Source organism: Pogona vitticeps, chromosome 3, assembly GCF_051106095.1.
Source record: "Pogona vitticeps strain Pit_001003342236 chromosome 3, PviZW2.1, whole genome shotgun sequence".
In the NCBI taxonomy this organism is placed as follows: Eukaryota; Metazoa; Chordata; class Lepidosauria; order Squamata; family Agamidae; genus Pogona; species Pogona vitticeps.
In genome coordinates this window covers 169962950-169985134 of record NC_135785.1, presented here as the reverse complement: position 1 = coordinate 169985134, position 22185 = coordinate 169962950, and the positions used below count along the sequence as shown (strand labels likewise).

The window sequence follows — 22185 nt, the reverse complement described above, 5'->3', positions numbered from 1 at the left end:
CCCACCCCCCTCCTAGGAATAAAGCAGGACAAGATTCTAAATTTTCGGAGCGAAATGTAACTCTTTCTTGCTGAACCACTTGCCGCGCCCGCTGGGGGACTTAAAGAAACAAGAGCAAAATACAATTAAAAATAACGCATTACTACAGTATATTCCATTAAGTCCTTTTGGCTCTTGAATTAAAAAGCGCGCGCGGGAGGGGGAGGGAAAGCACGACGAATGGCTCCCCGGGGCCGCTCATCACGTGACAAGCCGGCACTTCTTCCTTCCCCCCCCCACGCGCGCCTTCTCCTCCCCTTCTCGCTGAAGCTTTTGCGGCGAACGGAAACGACGTCTTCGCGTACGGCAGTTGTGGAATACGGCAGAGGCGGGGAAACGCTCCTGTCCCTCTTTTTTTCCCCCCGAGCATGGCTACGGTGGTGGTGGTGGTCGGGCGCGGGCTGTTGGCGAGCCACCACGCTTGGAACGCAGCCGCGAGGGCGACGAAGCCGTTGGCCGGACGGAAGGTAAGCGGGGCGGGGGGGGGAGAGAGGGAGCAATCGGTGACGTAGAGGCTCTGCCCGTCGCGGCTTTAAGGTCGGAGTCGCCGGCGGCGCCTGCGCAGACTGCCTTCTCCCTCATGTGGGATTTTGGCGAGCCCTGCCTCCTCGAAACGCACCCCCCACCCCCTTTAACGTCAGAAGCGGGGCTTCACAGTCTAGCGGGCAAGTCCGGCTCCTCTTTAACAGGTTTCTCCATCTCGCCTTCTTCTCTTACGTCCATGTAGTAAACCTGCCTTCCAGGTGCCAACATGAAATCCTAAATTTGGCGATAATTTTTCCTGCTTGGGTTCTGTGCTCTTAAAGAATGAATGATAAGGAGAAGAATTTTTTTTCTCCTCCCCGTCTCATCATCTTTATTTTAAGGAAATGTTACCTCGGTTCTTACATCATTTCATGTGCAGAATTAGGAGTTGGAGCAGTTTTCATTTCAGTCCTAAAGCAGGAGTACTAAAGGGGGAAAATGATGGACTCTGACCCAGAAGAACCCAGGTTCAAAGCCCTGGCGAGCCATGGTTTCACTCACTTCTGTTAGCTATCTTTCTCCATGGAATTATATTATGCTCCTCTGACACGGTTTGGAGATTTTAGTAAAGACTTCTGCTGTTTTATTTTATGGCATAGAAAGGACAAGGAGAGAAACCGCTGATTCCTTCATAGTTCAGAAAAAAAATTAGAAAAAGTCCATGCGGTCCCCAAAGCAGGTGATGCCATTATTCGACACAGTATATCAAGTTATACCAAAGCACAAGCACCAACTTGTATGAAGTGATCTATTGTCCCTCACATCTTTCTTCCTAGAAGGCTGGGATTATTTTCTGTTGCCACATGGGAATTTCCATAGCCATAAATGGGAATTTCATAACTGAATTATTTAATTACTTACTTTCAGTGGAGGGAAAAACAGTTGCAGGCAAGATTACTTTTTGTATGTCTTTTCTTTCTTTAAAGGTTGGTTTGGTGGGGAAGCAGAGATACAGTACAGTCCCAGTTGTACTCCTTTCACACAAAACAGGACAATGTTCATTGCAAATTGAGTGCTTGTTTTTCCAGTCTCAAAAGACAGCTCTGATGCCTTTCCACACTAAACAATGCTCCATTCCCAAGTTTCATGACCAAAATTCTGTTACAAAATACTGTTCACATAAGGACAATCACACATGTGGTTTTTTGCATTTTGCAGAACATTTGTCACGTGTTTGGGCGTGCAACCCTGTCATATCCAGGCATGCAATAGACAGCTGGCAATAATGTGCGCACAATTTCTGTAGTTTCTGGATTATGCTATGTAATACCAATAAGATCCTTAGTGAGTGATGAGTCCCTTCTTTTTGCAGCTTTACAGTTCCACAGCATTTAAATTGCAAGGAGAAAAACACATTTTGTTACCAGTGTTGTTTTACTGAAACTAGCCAAAACAACATAACTACATATACCACAGATGCATTATGGACCATTAGAGTTAACTTTCAGTGTACAGATAACTTTAATTAAACTTTTTATATGTAAAATATGCTGTGATTAAAAGTAAGTACATTTGTTTGGAAACTGACTTAATTAATTTCAAGATATTTGATTGACCAGTATAAATAAAATAAGGCAGAAAAATTGTCATTTGATAGATGGAGTCATTACATGAATTGGCTAATGAATGAAATAAAGCCAAGGTAGCCCCCATATGAAGGGATCCTGGACGGTCCCAGTGTTGGGTCAACCCCTGTACCTTCCATACTAGGGTGATCTCCCCAGGGTCAGCCTCTCCTTGGAAGGTGACCGTTCTGCTGACAATGAGGTAGACAGCCCCTCTAGAGTTGCCTGTGGGGATAAAGGACAATGAAGTTTGGTTTGACCGTTCAAAGGGCAAGGAACCTCCTGGAGAAATAATTTTCCATTCATCTTCATAAATGATAAACTGTACAGTACTATATTTTGGTAACTTTATGATTTCTTTTCAGAAAATGTATACTTTGGAAGTACAGTACTTCACTGATAAATGTACTCAGTGATCCTCTTAAAAGTTTGAAAGTGTTTTTGTAACACCTTTTATATAGCAATATCCTTAGTGCTTTAGGTTCTCGACTTTTTAATATATTTGAAATGGAGGGGGGAGAGAATAATTACAGTTATTATTAACTGTAAGCTGCTATTTATTTAGAATATATTAAAGTGACTACGCATTTCTTCTGAGGGGGGTTGTTTAAAAACTGCAGTTTGCCGTTTGGTGCATTAGGTCTAAACATTAAAATCAACAAACCTAAGCTTGCTACTTGAATGTAAGTCAATTTCTTTGTTTGTATTTACTTATTATTCAATTTGTATACCACTCCATTAGTGTATGCTCTACTCTGGGAAGTTTACACAAAACTTAAAACTTGGTCTTTACCAACTTTATAAATGTAAGGAGGGAAGGAGACTGGTGTATTTCTGTCAGCATTTTAATGGTTTATTAGAGTTTGAATGCAGAGTGTATATTATATTAATAAATTCAATTTTATTCGACATGCCAATCCAAACATTATAGTATACATACTTAGTAATATGACCTTTCTATTCAGCAGTGGGTTGTCTCACTGTTAGGTTTCTACTTAGCCTCCAATGGGTTACAGTAGCAGTAGTTCTACTATAGAGATACTGTATATGCTGTATACAAAAAGTAAATTCTGAATGCATGTTTGGACTGAAAGTTAAAGAATGATGGTTTAATAGATTTCTGCCCTAGGCTTGTAGTCAGTGGTTAGGATCCAAATTTTGGTGGTTAAGGAATGTATGATAAGGTGGGCACAGAATGTTGGGCACAGTATCAGTTTGGATCAGTGGGAACAAAAATGGAAAAACAATATAAAATTTACTAAGTCAGTAGCATTTAAAGAAAATATTTATAAAATGTTTTACAGATGGTATATAACTCCCACAAAATGAGCCAAAATGGAGGTAAAATTTCAAACCTCTGTTGGAGATATAAACAAAAAGAAGGGCTGTATAAAGTCGAGATCCTTGTTACTTCTCAAACTGGATTTTATTAAGGTGAAGGAGTGGGGCACAAAGATTGGTTGTATGCCGGGTGCACCCTGTCCCAGCAGTCTGCGGGGAGGCTGAATGAACTCCAGTAGTCCCTCACTGTGTTCAGGTCTTGTCCAAGACTGAGCTCCAGTCACTGAGTGAGTGCAGTTCACAGCCTGTGGCTGGGCTCTAGTTTTCCACACTGACCTCTGCCAATTAACACCCTTTAATGAGGGGCAGTATTGACAGAATTATACTGGCTCCCATGTCCCCCCAAATCCATCTTGCCTCTGGTAGCTCTACTGAAGATGCTTCTTTCACCCATGTCTCCTCTTGGTCATGGTGGAGCCTGGGTTTCCTTTGGGTCTCCTCTGTCTCCAGTGGATTGTCATTGAGCTGAAGAGCAGCACACCTCCCCTGTGTCCTTGTCCCTTCGTGTGCTTATACTGGACCCATTTCCCTGTACGGCGATTCTCAACTATCAGTGAGCAGTCTTCCTCAAGAGTACAGAATATGGGGTCCTGTTCCTTTGCTGTCTTCACTCACTGCTTTCCCTCTGTATCTGTTGAGGACAATGAGTTCTCTTCCTCTTCCTCCTCTTTTAAGCTGAGGTCCTGCCGTCTTGGCCCAGCTTGGCCTCTGCTCCCTGCCCAGGTGTTACTCATCTGCCTTCACCTACTTTCTTACACATTGGACGTCCCGCTCCCTCTCTGCAGCCTCCTGCTTCCCTGTCACTAGACCATTATGTCTGCTAGGGGTACAGGTTGAGGATAGATGCCTGTCAGAGATAGTAGAAATAATTACGTAGACCAAGTGTTTCCAGCTGAAATTGGCTGAAACTCTGGTAGTGGAGTGGGTAGCCAAGTTGTCCTACGTAAAATTTTCTGACTTGCAGGAGTGTCTAGTTATCTCTATTAATGCAGATTAAACACTGATGTTTTCACTCTTGGTCTTGGAACTGCTGATGCGTAATAATAATGCGAGCAGGGTAGCCAAGCAGTCTAATGTAATAGAAAATCCTTTTCCGGACAAGAGCAAAGTAAAAAACTATGTTTCCCAGTTACCATATAGAGATCCTGAAAGGTAAGAACTGTTCAGCTCAGACTTCCCGTCTTTGAGGTTCTCTTTTCAATCTGCACTCTCAACAGTATGGTTCCTTTCATAGCTATGTTCTGACCCACAGAGCTTTTATTTGACTGATGAAAATGATCTGCCTGTTAACATCACCTTGAAAAACTGCTTGTGTTCCATTACAGAAGCAGTGGCTTTGGCTTCTAATGGTAGAGATCTCCCTGTAGAGATGTAACGTTTCTGGATTTTGAAGCCATGAAAAAGCTTTTTTTTTTTTTTGTTTTTTTGTTAAGGAGAAGGGTAGAGTTCTATACACAGAGAATGATACATAACAAGGCAAAATTTGTTATGTAGGTACTGTTGTATTGCATGGCTTATGAAAAAAAACACAGGCCTTAGTTTTGTGTAAGCACAATTGTGGATTTACCCTTTATTGTAAAGAGCTCTAAACTTCTGCACCAAAAGCTGATGCATCTTAGTTCTTGCTGTCTGAGAATTAGCAAAAAGATGAACAAAACAAAAATAGTAACTATAAGTTATGTAATAAGAAGTGAACTGTTTGGATTTTGAAGCCTGGAAAGCCTGCTTTTTAAAGTAGAAGGGTACTGTTTTGTAATTAAAGAATGAAATGTTTTTCTTCAAGTAAGGGTCTACTGCCAGACTAGAACAAAAATCGCTTAGAAGGAGGCAAGGAACAAAGAAGTAATCCCTCCCACACTGGGATGCTCTTCTTGCAAAGAGGGTAGCATCCACTGGGTATGGGAGTGTTTCTTGAAAGTGAGTGCTGTTTGTATCTATAGTGGGGGCAGGAATTAATCATTCTCTCATTCTATCAAATAATGTTTTTGTTTCCATTGGAAAAATAGAAGATTTGTTCTTGGAAAAAAATAGGGAAATGATTCCGCACCCTCTGCTTTCATATTGCTGTTGTCCTGAACTCTCTTTTGGGTGTTGTGGTACATACAGGATGGATTTGATCTAAATTGATTTAAATAGTAATTTAGAATTTTTTAAAAAAATGATTTTTATTTAAAATTAGTTTCTTATGAAATAAAGCAGACGTCCAACAACAGTAATATAGAAGTAAGCTAGCTGAAATAAGTGGGTGTTATTTTTGTTATTATGTGGACCGAGAACTCCCAGAAATACAAGCTGGATTTTGAAGGGGCAGAGGAACTAGAGACCAAATTGCTAACATGCGCTGGATTCTGGAGAAAGCCAGAGAGTTCCAGAAAAACATCTACTTCTGCTTCATTGACTACGCAAAAGCCTTTGACTATGTGGACCACAACAAACTGTGGCAAGTTCTTAAAGAAATGGGAGTGCCTGACTACCTTATCTGTCTCCTGAGAAACCTATATGTGGGACAGGAAGCAACAGTTAGAACTGGATGTGGAACAACTGATTGGTTCAAAATTGGGAAAGGAGTACAAGAAGGCTGTATATCGTCCCCCTGCTTATTTAACTTATATGGAGAATACATCATGTGAAAGGCTGGACTGGGTGAATCCCAAACTGGAATAAAGATTGCCAAAAGAAATATCAACAACCTCCGATATGCAGATGATACCACTCTGATGGGAGAAAGTGAGGAGGAATTAAAGAACCTCTTAATGAGGGTGAAAGAGGAGAGTGCAAAAAACGGTCTTAAACTCAACATAAAAAAAAACTAAGATCATGGCCACTGGTCCCATCACCTCCTGGCGAATAGAAGGGGAAGATATGGAGGCAGTGACAGATATTACTTTCTTGGGCTCCATGATCACTGCAGATGGTGACAGCAGCCACGAAATTAAAAGACGCCTGCTTCTTGGGAGGAAAGCGATGACAAACCTAGACAGCATCTTAAAAAGCAGAGACATCACCTTGCCGACAAAGGTCCACATAGTCAAAGCTATGGTTTTTCCAGTAGCGATGTATGGATATGAGAGCTGGACCATAAAGAAGACTGACTGCTGAAGAACTGATGCTTTTGAATTGTGGTGCTAGAGGAGATATTTGAGAGTTCCCTGGACTGTAAGGAGATCAAACCTATCTGTTCTGAAGGAAATTACTAGAAGGACAGATCCTGAAGCTGAGGCTCCAGTACTCTGGCCATCTCATGAGAAGAGAAGACTCCCTGGAAAAGCCCCTGGTGTTTGGAAAGTGTGATGGCAAGAGGAGAAGGGGATGACCGAGGGGATGACAAATGGACAGTGCCATTGAAGCTACCAACATGAATTTGACCAAACTCTGGGAGGCAGTAGAAGACAGGAGGGCCTAGAGTGCTCTGGTCCATGGGGCCACGAAGAGTTGGACACAACTTAATGACTAAACAGCAACAACATTTTTGCCTACTTGTCTGCAGCATAGCAGAGTTTGCACAGAACTGAAAATGTATGTTTAATTGTATCCTGACAATTCTATGCTGAGTAGATCTACAAGATTACACCCTCCAACTTCTGGGGGTTTTCTTTTTTCTTATGACTTGTTTCTTTCCAGGGAGACAAATCCAGTAATCTGTTTATGGAATAATTAGACTGCTGGGAAGCTTTGTTAATATGAGCATAGGACAAATAAAGTAGTGCATAAGGATGGCTCTTTGCCAAGCTTCAGCCATTACTGCTTTGCCAGTGATTCTTCTGTTCATTTGGCAGAGTGCTTGATTGAAATTACAGTTGTCTTACCCACTGATTATGCTGGTAAAAGAGAAACAAATCTGTCTAGCCGTATTTTATAGTCTTCCACAAAAGCCAAAAGATGACTGTCTTTTGGACCATTGTTTTGAGTTAAAATTGTGTTCGCTAGTGTGCATTGTTGAAAATTGTACTAGAGTTTTAAGAGAGAGAGAATAAATTGTTCAGCCAAAACTGCCAGCCTCTAAACCTAGATTTTCAAATGGGCTGTCTTAGTTAGCATGCGTAAAAGTTTTGTATCCTTATCTGAAGTTTAAAAAATAGATTAAGACTTTCCCACAATGAATAGTGTGTTACCAGGATGTCATTAAGGCTGGGGCTTTGTAAAATAGGGCCTCACTAGACAAGAAACACTGATTGCACATCTAGAAGCAGTGCACATCAGTTTGCCTTGTAATTGGTAAGTTGTTAGATAGCATAACCTTCTTTGCATGTCTGATGTCTCAGATACATAACTGTGAAAGATTTGCAAGCCTTGTGAGAGGAAGAGATCTGTATTTGCCTTAACCTCTGATTTAACCTCGAGTTACACTGAATTCAGTGGGGTTCGTCCAAGTCGAATGCATCCTTTTTGTCATATTTTGGATGTGTGCAAGAAATATGTGCTTATCATTTTTAACAACTATTATCTCACATGCAAAAAGCAATGCATATATATATATATATATATATTGCATTGCTTTTTGCATGTGAGATATATATATTATAAGTGCAAAAATATTTTTAAACAGCACAGTCTGTTTGAAAGTTGAAATTGGTAGAGATCTCATGGGCTCTTTTCACAGTTCTTTTTACAATTTATTTTATTCTCTCCATCTCTATCTCTCTCTCCCTCTCTACTATTTTTTGTCAGTGTTTTATAAGTTGACTTGTAGCTATTTGTCATCTTTTTCTGCCTTAATACTTGCCAAAACCCCATGGTTGACTATATTAGTTTTGGTTGGAGTGGTGTAAGTTATGTCTTGATGTTTAAAGGCAGGCACTTTAACAAAAAAAAAAAGAGAGAGAGAGAGATAACCTCATTCGTTTTGACATTTGCTTCTATTATTAGGGAAGAATAGTCCCTAATAAGATATTCACAAAGTTGATTTGTTAGTTTATAAAATAAGATGTCTGTATTTTAATAAGCTGAGTTCTAAGCAAGTAAGTTTACATAAAAAATGCCCGAAAGCGTAAGGTGCATTTTATCTGCAAAACAACTTTTGAGTAGGGTTATTATATGTTTGTCCATCTATTCCTTTTGGGTGCAGAACCTAACATGGTGAAAGAGTTTGAGTATGTAAGGAAAGGTGAGAGCGGTGCTGGCAGGAGGCTAGGTTCTGTTAGATTCAACACAGTTATCCAAGGAGGAATGGTTGAAGCTGAAACACCAGACAAAGAGGCACCCATCATTTTTAGGGGTTAATGGTTACATCAGCAAAAGAGAATTGAAAGTTACAATGGTGATGAAGTAGAGAAAATATTGAAGGACAGCTACAGTGGGGTCTCTACTTAAGAACGTCCCTACTTAAGAACAATCCAACTTAAGAACAGCTCCATTTGCTAAATTTTGCTTCTACTTGAGAACAGAAATCCAAGATAAGAACAGGAAAAAAAAAACTTTCCTGCTTTTTTTTTAACCTTAGGTCATCTTAGGTTAAAAAAAATTCTCCCCCTAGTGGTAGAGTCCGTATTAACCAGCTTTGCATTAGTTCCTATGGGAACTAATGCTTCAATGTACGAACGCACCTCTACATAACAACAACAAAAAAAAAAAAACAGCCAGAATGGATTAATTGGTTTTCAGTCCATTCCTATGGGAAATTTTGCTTCAACTTAAGAACGTTTCCTGGGAAATAGAAGGGGAAGATATGGAGGCAGTGTCAAATTTTATCTTCCTGGGCTCCATGATTACTTCAGATGGAGACAGCAGCCCTGAAATTAAAAGGCGCCTTCTTCTTGGGAGGAAAGCGATGACAAATCTTGACAGCATCTTGAAAAGCAGAGACATCACCTTGCCAACAAAAGTCCGAATAGTCAAAGCTATGGTTTTTCCTGTCGTGATGTATGGAAGTGAGAGCTGGACCATAAAGAAAGCAGAAAGCCGAAGAATTGATGCCTTTGAATTGTGGTGCTGGAGGAGGCTCTTGAGAATCCCCTGGACTGCAAGGAGAACAAACCTATCAGTTCTAAAGGAAATCAACCCTGAATGCTCACTTGAAGGACAGATCCTGAAGCTGAGGCTCCAGTACTTTGGCCATCTCATGAGAAGAAAAGAGTCCTTGGAAAAAACTTTGATGTTAGGAAGGTGTGATGGCAAGAGGAGAAGGGGACGACCAAGGATGAGATGGCTGGACAGTGTCTGCGAAGCAACCAACATGAACCTGACACAACTCCGGGAGGCAGTAGAAGACAGGAGGGCCTGGCGTGCTCTGGTCCATGGGGTCACGAAGAGTCGGACACGACTAAACGACTAAACACACACACAAGAACGTTTCAACTTAAGAACACCATTCCAAAACCGATTAAGTTCTTAAGTAGAGGTTCCACTGTATTAGGTGATAGGATTAGTGGAAAATGACTCTGGTGAATGATCAACAGACAACAAGAGTTATATTCAAGTTAATTCTTATAAGTATAATGTGGAAGAAGGCTATGTTGAGACAGTTCAAAATGGAACAAGAAATACTGCTGAAAGATGAGATTCCTAAGTCTGCACACTCTAGTCAATTCATGGGAAAGCAAAGGAAAAGCTACCAGTGTAGAGAGGCAGCAGGAAAGCCTGGTGCTGCACAGTGCATAATTAGAATGTGAAACACCAGCAGTATGAATCAGAATACTCTAAACTGTAAAACCAAAAGTGGAATAAATATTGTAATATTTGATCTAAGGAAATGGAAGTGAATTGGAACAGGACATTTTCAATCAAATCATTTCAATCTGATCGCAATCATTTATCTGGAAGCAACAAATACAGAAGGAACAGTGTGGCTCCAATAACAAGGCAGTACATGAAGCAGATACTTAAGGACTATAATGCAAAGCCTAGGCAAATAATATCACTTGGGCTTCTTGGAAAACCTATCAGCCTAACCATCATTCAGTTCTATGGTCCACTTATAAGTGCTCAAGAAGAAGAAATAGAAAGCTTTTATGCAAGCATCCAGAAGGAAATTTAAGACATCCTGAAACAGGATGTACTGATAATCGTAAGTGACTGGAACACAAAAGTGAGAATTAAAGGAGAAACAACCATTATTGAACAATCTGACCTAGGAATCAGAAATGAAGTAGAAGTGTGAGAGAATTCCAGAAAAAGGAATTGCTGGAGATTGCTACAGATTATCACATTAGTTTTCTATGAAAACAAAGTAATGCTCAGGATCTGCAGCAAGCAGTTTTATGTGGAGCAAAAAGTGCATAGTGTTCAAGGTGCATTCAGAAAAAAAGAGGCACTGGAGATCATCTTGTGAATGTAAGTTGTCTACTAGAGCGTGGCAAAGAATTTCAGAAGAAAATCAGGGGACAAATAGATGGGAGAATTTGAAGCAATCCATGTTGCGTTTAAAAGGCTCTTTGGTGTGATCTACTTTATCCTGCACTTGAGCAATCCTTCCATTCACATGGAAGACTTTTCTTCCATGAGAAGGATCCAGACAGCACTTCAGATTGCTCCAATGTCTCTTCTTTGATTATTGACACCCCTCCCCCTACTTCTTTCCTTGCCTTTTGTCATGGCTTCATTCCACGAGCTAGAGTGACTTCCCTTTTTTTTGTTTTAGTACTGTAAGTGACACACCATTACAGCACAACATCAAACACTGTGCCAGAAAGGAGCAGAATAGTGGATCACATTTACTTAAAACGCGTGTGATCACTGGAAAAAAGGGTGAACCAGCCCATACCAAAAGCGAACCATAGAATGAATTATATGCTCATCTGATCACACACACCCCTCAGTCTATGCTTTATGGGTTATAGTAAAGTTTTTGACTATATAGATGAGGAAAAGCTATTGATCATTCTTAAAGAAATGGTCATTCTGCCACAACCAAGGTTCCCTCTAAGCCAGGTATGTGCATGTGCGACTCCCCTTTCCTCTGCACAGCTGTCTCCCTCCTCCGCTCAGCAATCACATTCAACCCCTTTGGTTCTGGTCACGACAGAACCCTGCTCAGGGGGGCAGAGCTGTGTGTACACGTAGGGGTGACGTTGTGCACACAAGAGGCAAAGCCCCACCTTGGGGGGCTGAAAATTAGAGGGTATGTTGGCCACAACATCTGATTGTCTTCATATGCAGTTTGATCACTGAACAAGAGAATAGTGGTAGAACAGAATGGTTTCCTATTAGCAGAGGTAACAGCCAAAAGTGCATTTTATCCCCCCATTTCTTCAACATACTATAGAAGAATCTATAGAATATATCATTCAAAAAGATGGATTAGATTCAAATGGAGGATTCAAAATTTGTAAAAGAAGTATCAGTTTAAGATAGATGGCACTATATTACTGGCAGAAAATTCATTTATTTGTTTATTTATTTATTAACTTATATGCCGCCCACTCTACCAAAAGATCTCTGGGTGGCTTACAACAATTAAAATACAATTAAAATGCGCACTCTAAAAATTGCCATCAGGACACACAGTTGATGTTATTTCAATTAAAAGCCTTCTGAAACAGGAAGTTTTGACCTGGAGCCGAAATGTCATCAGCGTCGGTGCCAGACGAATCTCAGTTGGGAGGGCGTTCCATAGTTTGGGGGCAGCTGCCGAAAAGGCCCTTTGTCTACAAGCCCTCCCTCTTACCTCCTTGAGGGACGGCTCTTTCAAAAGGGCCCCCAGGCTAGATCTTAACTGCCAGGTAGGCTCATATGGAAGGAGGCGGTCCTTCAGGTAGCAACAGCTTTATGCAACTGAAGAGACTGAAGAAACAACGGGGGGGGGGGAGATAAAGGACAAAGTGCAAACATGGGGTTACAGCTGAAAAGAAAAAAATAATTATGTAGAAGACTTGCATAATTTTGAGACTGACAATGAATAAATTGAATTGTTAGAGATTTTCTATACCTTGGTTCAGCCATCAATCCAAATGGAGCCTGCAACCAAGAAATCAGAAGGAGACTGACAAATCGAAAGGCAACTTGAAGGGATTAGAAAAGATCCTCAAGGGTCCTCAGCAGATTGAAGAAGTGGGTGTATCCATGAAAGCTCATATTGAAAAGCAACAGCCACAACAGTTTTATTTTCTTTGTGTTTTGTTTTGTTTTGAATGTGGATGCACCATTTCCTTGTTTGCTGGGAGTATAGAGAAGCAAGGGTGGGGGACATGTGGGCCTTTGGGAGGCCATTGGATTTAGAAGAGCTCCTGAATATGGTCCATATATTTTTTAAAATGTGGTTCAGGCCTTTTTTTAAAAAGAATCCCAGGTGTAAGTAGAGACATGTGGCATCTAACAGAGACTAATTAAATTGTGTCAGCAATCTCCTCCAGACTGTGTCTTGATTACAATTTTATGGTTACATCATCAAGCCTTCTTCCCTGTTTCCTTTCCCCCCACTTTTCATAAATCCAGCTGGATGAAGAGTTTGAGGAAACTGCAAGCTTGATCACTGTTTTGTGATATTCTGGATGGTCATGTCTGAAGCCAAATTTCCCTGATTTCTAAGCCTAACATTTGAACTGTATGTCACAATGGCTCCCTAAAACTGTAAGGACATCCATATTGCTAGCTACATCATTTCTGTTAAATGGACAAGAATTGCTTTCTGTGGGTAGGTGGGAGGGTTGTTTACTACATCCTATCTTTCTCCTATTATGAAAGTCCGGGTAGCATACATAGGGCTGCCATACAGTGCTGTGACTTACACCTGCTTATCCTCAATGATTTGCTATATTATGCGCCTTCAAACAGTATGCATGCTTTCCTTTAATATCACTTTGTCTAATTACTGTTTTGTGTTTTTGATCCCTAGACAATAAGACTAATCTGTACAACTACAGCAGCACAGGAAAAAAATGTTGCTTCTGGTCCTAAAAGATACACAGAAGCTTTTTTCAAAAAAGAGGTTGAAGAGTTCAACATAGGAAAGAGACATTTAGCCAACATGATGGGAGAAGATCCAGAAACTTTTACCCAAGAAGATATTGATGTAAGTATGGTTACTCAGTTGGAGAAGTAATTTACTGCGGGGTTTCAGAATTGAAAGCTCTTTGCTTCAGCATGAGCCTCTCAGCTCTCTGTGAATTTTAATCGAACTGTCAGCATACGAGAGAATACTGCTATACATAGACAACACTGCAACTGTGGTTCTGAATAGAGATTCTACCCCTACTACTGTGCGAGGTCAGACATCACAGTGCAGAACTCTATACTATACCTTGCTAAAGCACAGCAGGTTCTTTTTAAAACTACTAATGGATAATCCCCTTGATCTGAGGTCGTAAGAACCACTATCAAGGTTTATATAGCATTTGGAAGCATTTACTCGTAATTTGACCTGCTGTGTATACTTCTTCTGGGGTTTCATGTATGATACTATAACAGCTAGTATACATTCTGACCTTTTGCTACACTTTACAAAGAACACTTGGACTGCATCTCTGCACACACTAATTTTTGGAGTAAGATCCATAGAAGCTTATTTCTGAGTAACATGACTATGGGTTTTCATTCCAGTTTTGATTTGTGGCTTCAGTACATATTTGATGTGAGGTCTCTACATCTATTTCTAATCTTCCCTTTTGTTAGAGGCTTTGCGCCTCAACAGTGTATAGATTTCTTGAGTAAAAGCAATTAGAATAGCACTAATTTCCTTGGTCTGTTTCCCCCTCAAGCGGAATCCCTTTGAATACTGGAGGGTGGGAAGAGGAATGACTGAGAGGACATTGCTCTTGTATCTTAGTTCTAGTCCCTCAGAGGCAGTTAGTTGCAGATAAAAACTGGATTAGCATTGTCTTGCAAAGCAGTTCTTATTTTTCTTATCTCAATATCTTTTTAATGTGCCTTTTCTCTTCCTCCTTGGTCCTTTTTTCCTGTTACTCTGCTTCTTTCCTAAAAGGCCTATGCATCTTTCCCCAGGAGGTATTTCCTTCTATTATCACATGACTGGGACATCTTACAGCACCGGGAATTAATGAGAGATTTTGCAGATGGGCTCATTTTACAATTTTGTTGTAGTCTCCTTTATGTTGTGACCTGTGCTTGTGCAAATTTATAATGAGTTGCATTATTCTTAGGGCAACTCTGCTGTAGGTACATACTATAGAATCTGGGTCAGCATATAGACTCTTATGATAAGCAAACAGCCATTTAGACTTAATTATTTGTGTAGTTACTTGTGTTTATTAACTTTATCAGGCCTAATATTTCTGGTATGGTTCAGCTGAATGGATCAATGGATGTACAAGCAAATGGATTGACTGACCGCAGTATTGGAGAATTACCAGAGTATCCAGATAAAAATAACCTCTGTACCAATATGGAGCAGTCCAAAGTTGAAAACTAAATCTTGACCCAATGGCTACAGAAATAGTGGAGTAGATTAGCTGTATAATTCTGCAGGTTAGCGTGTAAGGCCCAAACCTAGATTGCTGAAACTTTCCAGGCATATTGGCACCCTCTCCTTCAGAAGCACTATATCCTGAAAATCTCATTTTCTTCTTACTGCAGATGTAACATGTAAGACCATTACCTTTTTTTGAAAAAAATTATGAAGACAGCAAAAACCAGTTTACCTAACAAGACGTAGTACTTATACTGCTTGTTCAATTTGTTCACATAATATCAGGTGTTGTAAATGCATAGGCTATATAACAGTGTCTGTTATGCATAATTAAATTTGTGTTTAAAAAAAATATAAAAGCTGCTTAGCTCTGGCAGCAGAATTACTAGGCTTTAAACTTGGAATAGTAATAATTCCTTCTGATGAGTGCTTATGCATCTCCTGTCGTCTGCTGTTAATCAACTTGCAGAGTAGATTTCCAAAGTAGACATCCTAAGATTCTTTGCTTACTGTCATTTTGGGTATGTGTATGTGCATCTTGAAATAAGCCATACCAAAAGAAGAAGAAGAAGTTAGCAATGTTGTCATTGCTTTTGCATGGTAGTTTTGCCCAGAGTAGTGCTTTACAAGTGGTTTTATTTTTTAGGAATAAAACAGTTAAGCTGTAAATTACAACTGTGTGTCTTAGGGGGGAAAGCCCAGCAAATTGATATATAACTCTGCAGAAGTCTACCAATTGCTTTTTAATTGGTATTATAGACCGTGCTCAGAAATCAGGATGTTTTATTCTCCTATGTATGAATATGCAGTATGAAGTTTCTCTAATTGATTCGCTTTGCCCATTCCATTTGATGTATCATTTTTCACAATATTTCATAATTTGTGCTCATTTCTAATGAACAGAGTCGTTAGGACAGGCATGTCTAAGTACAACTGACAGCTAACATTAGGTGCCAGATGCAGTTTATAAAGCTATGTAGAACTGTAGAGAACAGTTTAAATAAATTAGCACCTGTACATTAGTCTCACTTGCTGGTAATTTATAAGCGAATCAGTAGAGATGACATTTAGGTAAGTCATTGATCAAGTTAACAGCTGCATACCCGCTGCCCAGCTGGGATACCTAATTAATAGAGATTGCAGTCCTGACCTAGTGCTTTTCCCTGGGTTCAGAATGTAATCCTTTTATTTATTTTTTTAGTTTTATTTTTAACATTGAGAGAAAAAATGCCTCACTTTTGAATAGTCTGATTACTCAATATTGAAAAGATAATCCAAGAACTCCCCCAGTTTACTTACAGTATTTGTCATCTGTTCACAGTGCAGTCACAGAACCCTGTAATTTTTCTCTGACAACTTTTCTCTGACCATGTCAAGACATTTTCCTTGTTAAAAGCTTTATAAAAGAAAGTGAGATCAGGCAGTATATTGAGTCAATAGATAGGTAGCAAGGTTCCCTCTAAGTTGCTCAGCAATCCCGTTAGATTCTGGTCACGATGGAGCCTGTGTGCAGAGGGGGCAGATTCGTGTGTGCACAAGAGGCAGAGTCTCATCCATCGTGGCTGAAAATTAGAAGGTATGTTGGTAGGGAGTAACAACCTTTGTGGCAGTGAGTAGTACAGTAGAAATCTTGGTTGATATTGACCTGAAGACAAATACTTGAATGCTTAAATGTAAAACAAATGTTTTAAGAAGCGATCTTCACTGATAAATTAACTTTTTAAAGAAGCACTGAAAGCATGATTCTCCTCCAAGAATTCTGTTGAAATACCAGCTTGTTAAAGTTTCCACAGTGTTTTTCTCTTCTAGATTCGAAGACATTAGAGAGAAATAAGTAGGCCTTTAAAGATTCCCATTATATTAATGCTGAACTACAGCATGAAAGACATGTTATTTGCACATACAGAGAGGCTTACACTTTGATTCCTAGTGCTTCTTCCTTCATTCACATACCAGTAGCAGCCTGTATTAGATCTAAGGTCTCATCTGAAGCAGCCCTGAACTAGCGTGAGCTGTGATAAATTGCTTCAAGAAAGCAGAAAGATTGACTACAGAGATTGGCAAATGCTCCTTTAGGTTAGATCTACTGTGGCTTTACCCTTCATACATTTTCAGATAGTTGGTGTCTGATACATGAAGCTTACTGAAATTAAGCATATCTAAGCTTAGTCACTGCCTCCGGGAGGCAGTGGAAGACAGGAGGGCCTGGCATGCTCTGGTCCATGGGGTCACAAAGAGTTGGACACGACTTAACGACTAAACAACAACAAGCTTGGTCAGTGCTTGGACTACTTAGAAACTTAGTACCCACTGCTTTAACCTCATGCAAAGAAGGCAAGAAAGAAAATTAAATAAATATATGTTGAAGATATAAAAACGAGCATGATTTTTTTTAACACAAGGTAACATTGTGCTGCAATGGTTAAACACCAAATAGAACAAATACAGTAAGTGTTGATGATAGCAAAACTATAGCAAAGTTTTTGATTCTATTATACAATAATTTCACTTATAGAAGAGTCAGACATTAGCACCTGTAACTGTAAATCTTTCCTTTCTGTTGACCTAGATCAGTGGTTTCCAACTTTGTGTAACCAAGGTGTTCTTGGACCACAACTTCTAAAAACCTTGGCCAGCAGCGATGGTGCTGGAGGCTCCGGAGAGTTGCAGTCCAAGAACACCCAGATTACCCAAAGTTGGGAACCACTGGTCTAGATGAACAGATCAGGTAAAAATATGTCTGTTATGGATACATTTCCACTTGCCATGCCATATTTCAAAGTAATTTTTGAAGCCTGAATCTATAGATAAAATGTGTTGGTATTGTTAGTCTTCCTGATAGAAATATTACTAAATGTTTCTTGTACAAGATGTATGCTTAGTCCATTTTAGCCATTTGATTATAATACATACTTTCAAGGAATTGCAAGAGGAATCTCTTACCCTTAGCATTATGGACATACCACTGACCAAGAAATAATTTGAATTTATGGTGGATACTTGTATGTTGTGTCCTGTTGTCTTGTTCGCTATATGTGTAGATTGTATGCAGACAGTACTCAATTCCAGTTTAATTGTGGTTATGTTGAAATCAGTTTTTTCCTCTCAGCAGTTGAGATTATTGTTTGAATTGTCAAACTGAAGCTAGTATAGAAGAAACTACTTAATAAGTATACACAGTGGGGCCAAATATTCATAATATATTCTTTTGATATGTTATTTTATATAACGTTGAATATCTGTTGGCTCATGGTGGGTTATTCTATTGTCATTAAAATTAATCCTCGTTTGTTCACAAATGGATGTTCAACTACTCTTTGTGTGTACAATATCTCCATTTGATAACAAATTGGAATTCATCAAGTCACTAAGAGAATCAAAATGCCATTCCATAAGATCAAGTTAATCCTTTTTGTTTGCAGCTTTCTCAGTATTTCTGTTTGGAATGCCAGGCGGGTATTAATAAAGTAATAGGTGAGATCTTTATACACTCCACACATATTAAGTAGGTTGGTCGCATTGACAAACCAATCTGTGTCCACAGAAAATATTATCATTGCCTAATAGCCTTGAGTTAATACAACCAGCATTGCAACAATATTCTTCAGAATGGAAGGCATTAACTACAAAGAAAAATTTGCTTGCATTGGTATTTTTTGACACAATCACTCAAGCTTTGGGATCATAGTGCATTTTTTATTACAAATATGAGTTCTTGATTGTTTTAGAATTATTAACCATGTAAATGTATTATGCTGCATATATTTCCTAAAACCTTAAAGATATTGATTGAGCCAAGCCACAGCACTCACTATTCACTGTTCACATGGAATTCTCAGAATTTTTTTCTTACTGCAGTTCTGTGTCACTGGAATATACATGTGGCACTAATCCCCATTTGAATTGGATGGAAAAATAAGTTCTTGCCTCAGAGCTTCTGGATGCAAAAGAAAATATTTACTTTGAAAATAGTCCATAGGAATCTGCAAGTTACGTATGTCTCAGTGTTTAATCTATATCTTCCTCTCCTAAACACTGAGAGCAAAACCAAATGTTAGTCCCAACTGAAGTCAGACCTGTTAACTCACTGAGATTTGTAGAAGAACAAGAATAGAGTTCATTTCAGTGGGTCTTCTCTAGTTTGGATTAATGCTAGATTTAGTCTGTAACATGATCCAGCTCCTTATTTCTTCAAAAGCTTCCAGGCTTCCCTGGGGATATATGCTGAAATGATCGTTTGCTGGCTTGTTTTTCCTCAGTTTAAGAGAAAATACTCATTTGAAAGCACTCATGTGGTACAGAACATTGCTGGGATTCCCAAAGATGATGACCCAGCTACTTTATTTCACAAGAGACCAGGGACAGTTCTTAGAAATCATAAAATGTTGTTCAGTTGTAATAGAAAACATTGGTTAAAATTTAATGATCTCTATGCATCCTGGGGAAGCATTGGGGTTAGGGAGACTTGTAATTTATATTTTAGCTCAAGCCATGTCAGTAATATATTTTCTATCAAAGATGTTTTTTATCCTCTCTTTGAAATTATTTTTTAAAAAACTGTGTGTGGTTTTTAGTTTTCCTGCTTATATTTCATTGTTGGATTAATTGATTCTTAGCTGCAGGCTTTATTGACAGTGCCATTGTTTTGGCGGTGAATAAAAGTGGAGCTTAACTTGATGCTTCCCAGGGTATGTTTAACTCAGTACTAAAAGATGATAGCAGCTCCTTAGGACCTATCAGTACCAATTATTTTGACTGGTTAGAAGTTACATGATGAAGCACTAAAGCTTTAAAGCAAGCTGTTGCTCATGTTAGGGATGATGATGGTAAACCTTCTGTCTAGTACTGTGAGCTCCTCCATCTCACTTTGTTAGTAAACAGGTGTCTCTTCCCTTCTGCAGTATTCCAGAGGAACAAAGTGTAAACTATTATATGTGTTCCCTTCTTATGGGCAGTGGCTATTAAAGTTATCAGATATGCTAGGTGGCAGACAGGATCACGTAAAAAGTGTGAAGTGCATCATGATTGTACAAGGATTAGGCATTTAAGTTTGTTAAACAAGAGCAAGAAAGGATTTTGCCTTCCAAATTTATGTCTTGAAATTAAGAAAGCTTGGGGGAAATCCAAGGTAGAGTTTTCTATGGAAGGCCTGTGAGCTTAATTTTGAGAGTTAATACAGATTCCTATAGGGATATGGTGGTGCTGCGGGTTAAACTACAGAAGCCTCTGTGCTGCAAGGTCAGAAGACCAGCAGTCGTAAGATCGAATCCACACAACGGAGTGAGCTCCCATCGCTTGTCCCAGCTCCTGCAAACCTAGCAGTTTGAAAGCATGTAAAAATGCGAGTAGATAAATAGGTACCACCTTGGTGGGAAGGTACAGTAATGGCGTTCCTTGTCTAGTCGCACTGGCCATGTGACCACGGAAACTGTCTTCAGACAAACGCTAGCTCTATGGTTTGGAAACGGGGATGAGCACCGCCCCCTAGAGTCGGTCATGACTGGACTAAATGTCATGGAGAACTTTTACCTTTACCTTACAGGTTCCTAAACTGTGCATATGCCCAGAAATGTTTCCTTACTTTTAAGTGTATTTTAAATCTGTACTTTCACAACCACTGTTTTGCACGTCCTGTTTTGGGGCTTCTCACTGATATATATCTTTGTGTTGGTTGTTTTTTGCTAGACAATTGACATCAATCCACCCTCATGATAGATCTCCTGAGAGCAGAGATTTCTGTGTATGATGTTGGCCTTGCTATTTTTTAAGTTTCCTTTTTTATTCTGTTTGCAGAAAGCGATTGCCTATCTCTTTCCTTCTGGCATCTTTGACAAGAAGGCCCGGCCTAGAATGAAGGTAAGAACCTAATCTGATGTTATAGCTATAATGACAGAATTTGTATCAATAGGGCTAATCTTTTTTTATTTTATTTTACATAGCATCCCGAAGAAATTTTTCCAGCACAGAGAGGTAAGTGGAGATATGTAACATACTCAGATGGTTTGTTCATAAGAATATTTACAAATTTACACAGAAGATGAGATCCAGATGTTTATTGTATGTTATATTTGCTCATGCTTTGGAAAATTTCCATTTCAAAATTGGCTGTCCATGTGTCATATGGAATGGCAGTATACTTCAAAAAGCAGAAGCTTTGGATGTGGTTATATGCAGTTTTTTTGAGTCCCACTCCATTTGCTCTTCTTCTCTTTCTTCTTCTCCTTTCTTAATGGTTGACCAAAGAGATCATAAAGATTACTGGACAAAACGTAATATTAAAATTGAAAAGTGGGATTTTCAAATTTCTTATATACTAGCTGCAAGTGGAGATTAGAACTTGTTGCTATTTTACCTTTTTAAAAATCCTGATCTAGAAAATACATAAAAAGACTGAGATAGTATATGCATTTTTAATATGCCAAATATTTCTGTAAGTAATTACTGCTTAGTTTCTGTGGCCACTAAGGCCAATGTCAAGAGCTAATAAGCTTGAAGTGAAAAAAGAGATTTAAGTCATGCACAAGATCATATTTTTACAATTGTTAAACAGTGAAATGAATTACAATCTGAGATTGCATTTCCATGTTTCTCAGTGTTTTAGTTGGAACATGTGCAATAGATTTAGAAGGTGATGCAGGCTATAGCTTTTTTCCTTGACTTCAGCAATTCCAATTCAGATAGTTTTTATTCCCCTTTTTTGTTTTTAGCCGTACAATGGGGAGAAGACGGCCGACCATTTCACTTTCTTTTTTACACCGGGAAGCAGTCCTATTATTCTCTAATGCATGTAAGTGATCCACCATTTCGCTTTTTTTAACTAACAGACCAAAATAGACGTATATATATGCATGTTTCCTTAAATTGTAATGTTATTTAGAAAATACTTATCAAATTAAGGTATGAATGACTATTTCCCATTTCAGTTTTGGTTGGTTTCCAGAATCAATGAACAGATTAGTTACTGAAGAATTTGAAGCCCTAATAAATGAAACTTTAATAAACTTATCTCCCTCATAATTCTTTTTAAAATGTGCAGTTTCTGCAAGGAACAACAGGTTACAGTGCATTTCAAGCAGTTGCTGAAAGGAATGTTATTGATAATACATGGAGCAGCTTTAAAAGTGTTGTTTATGTGTATATGTAAACCTTGAGTTTTAGGCACACAGCAAGTTTTTTAGTCAGTTCTGTGTTTGGCTGGCAGCTAGCTTACCTTTTATGAATGTAAGTGTTCAAATTGCTGTGTTTAAAATCTGAAATTTAAGCAAAAGACTACAAGGGGGAGATTAAGAAAATGTGAGGGAGTACAAAGTGAAACAATGAAATAGCATACCAAGAAAATCTGGCAGGGAACAGGGATTAAAGCCAAACCTAAGCCTGGGCAGAGAAGTCCTCGTATTAAAGCCAGTTTGAGAAATC

At 39.1% G+C, this 22185-nt stretch overlaps 1 protein-coding gene across 1 annotated transcript in view; it reads left to right on the top strand.

Moving 5' to 3' along the window:
- Positions 1 to 321: 321 nt before the first annotated feature.
- The window catches only part of MRPS9 (mitochondrial ribosomal protein S9), a 40840-nt gene continuing 18976 nt past the window's right edge, over positions 322 to 22185 (top strand). The window contains exons 1-5 of the mRNA XM_020784039.3: positions 322 to 506; positions 13240 to 13416; positions 20563 to 20625; positions 20709 to 20739; positions 21477 to 21556. Coding sequence (XP_020639698.3) covers positions 408 to 506; positions 13240 to 13416; positions 20563 to 20625; positions 20709 to 20739; positions 21477 to 21556 — 450 coding nt within the window. The 5' untranslated portion in view covers positions 322 to 407. The remainder of the gene's footprint in view (positions 507 to 13239; positions 13417 to 20562; positions 20626 to 20708; positions 20740 to 21476; positions 21557 to 22185) is intronic.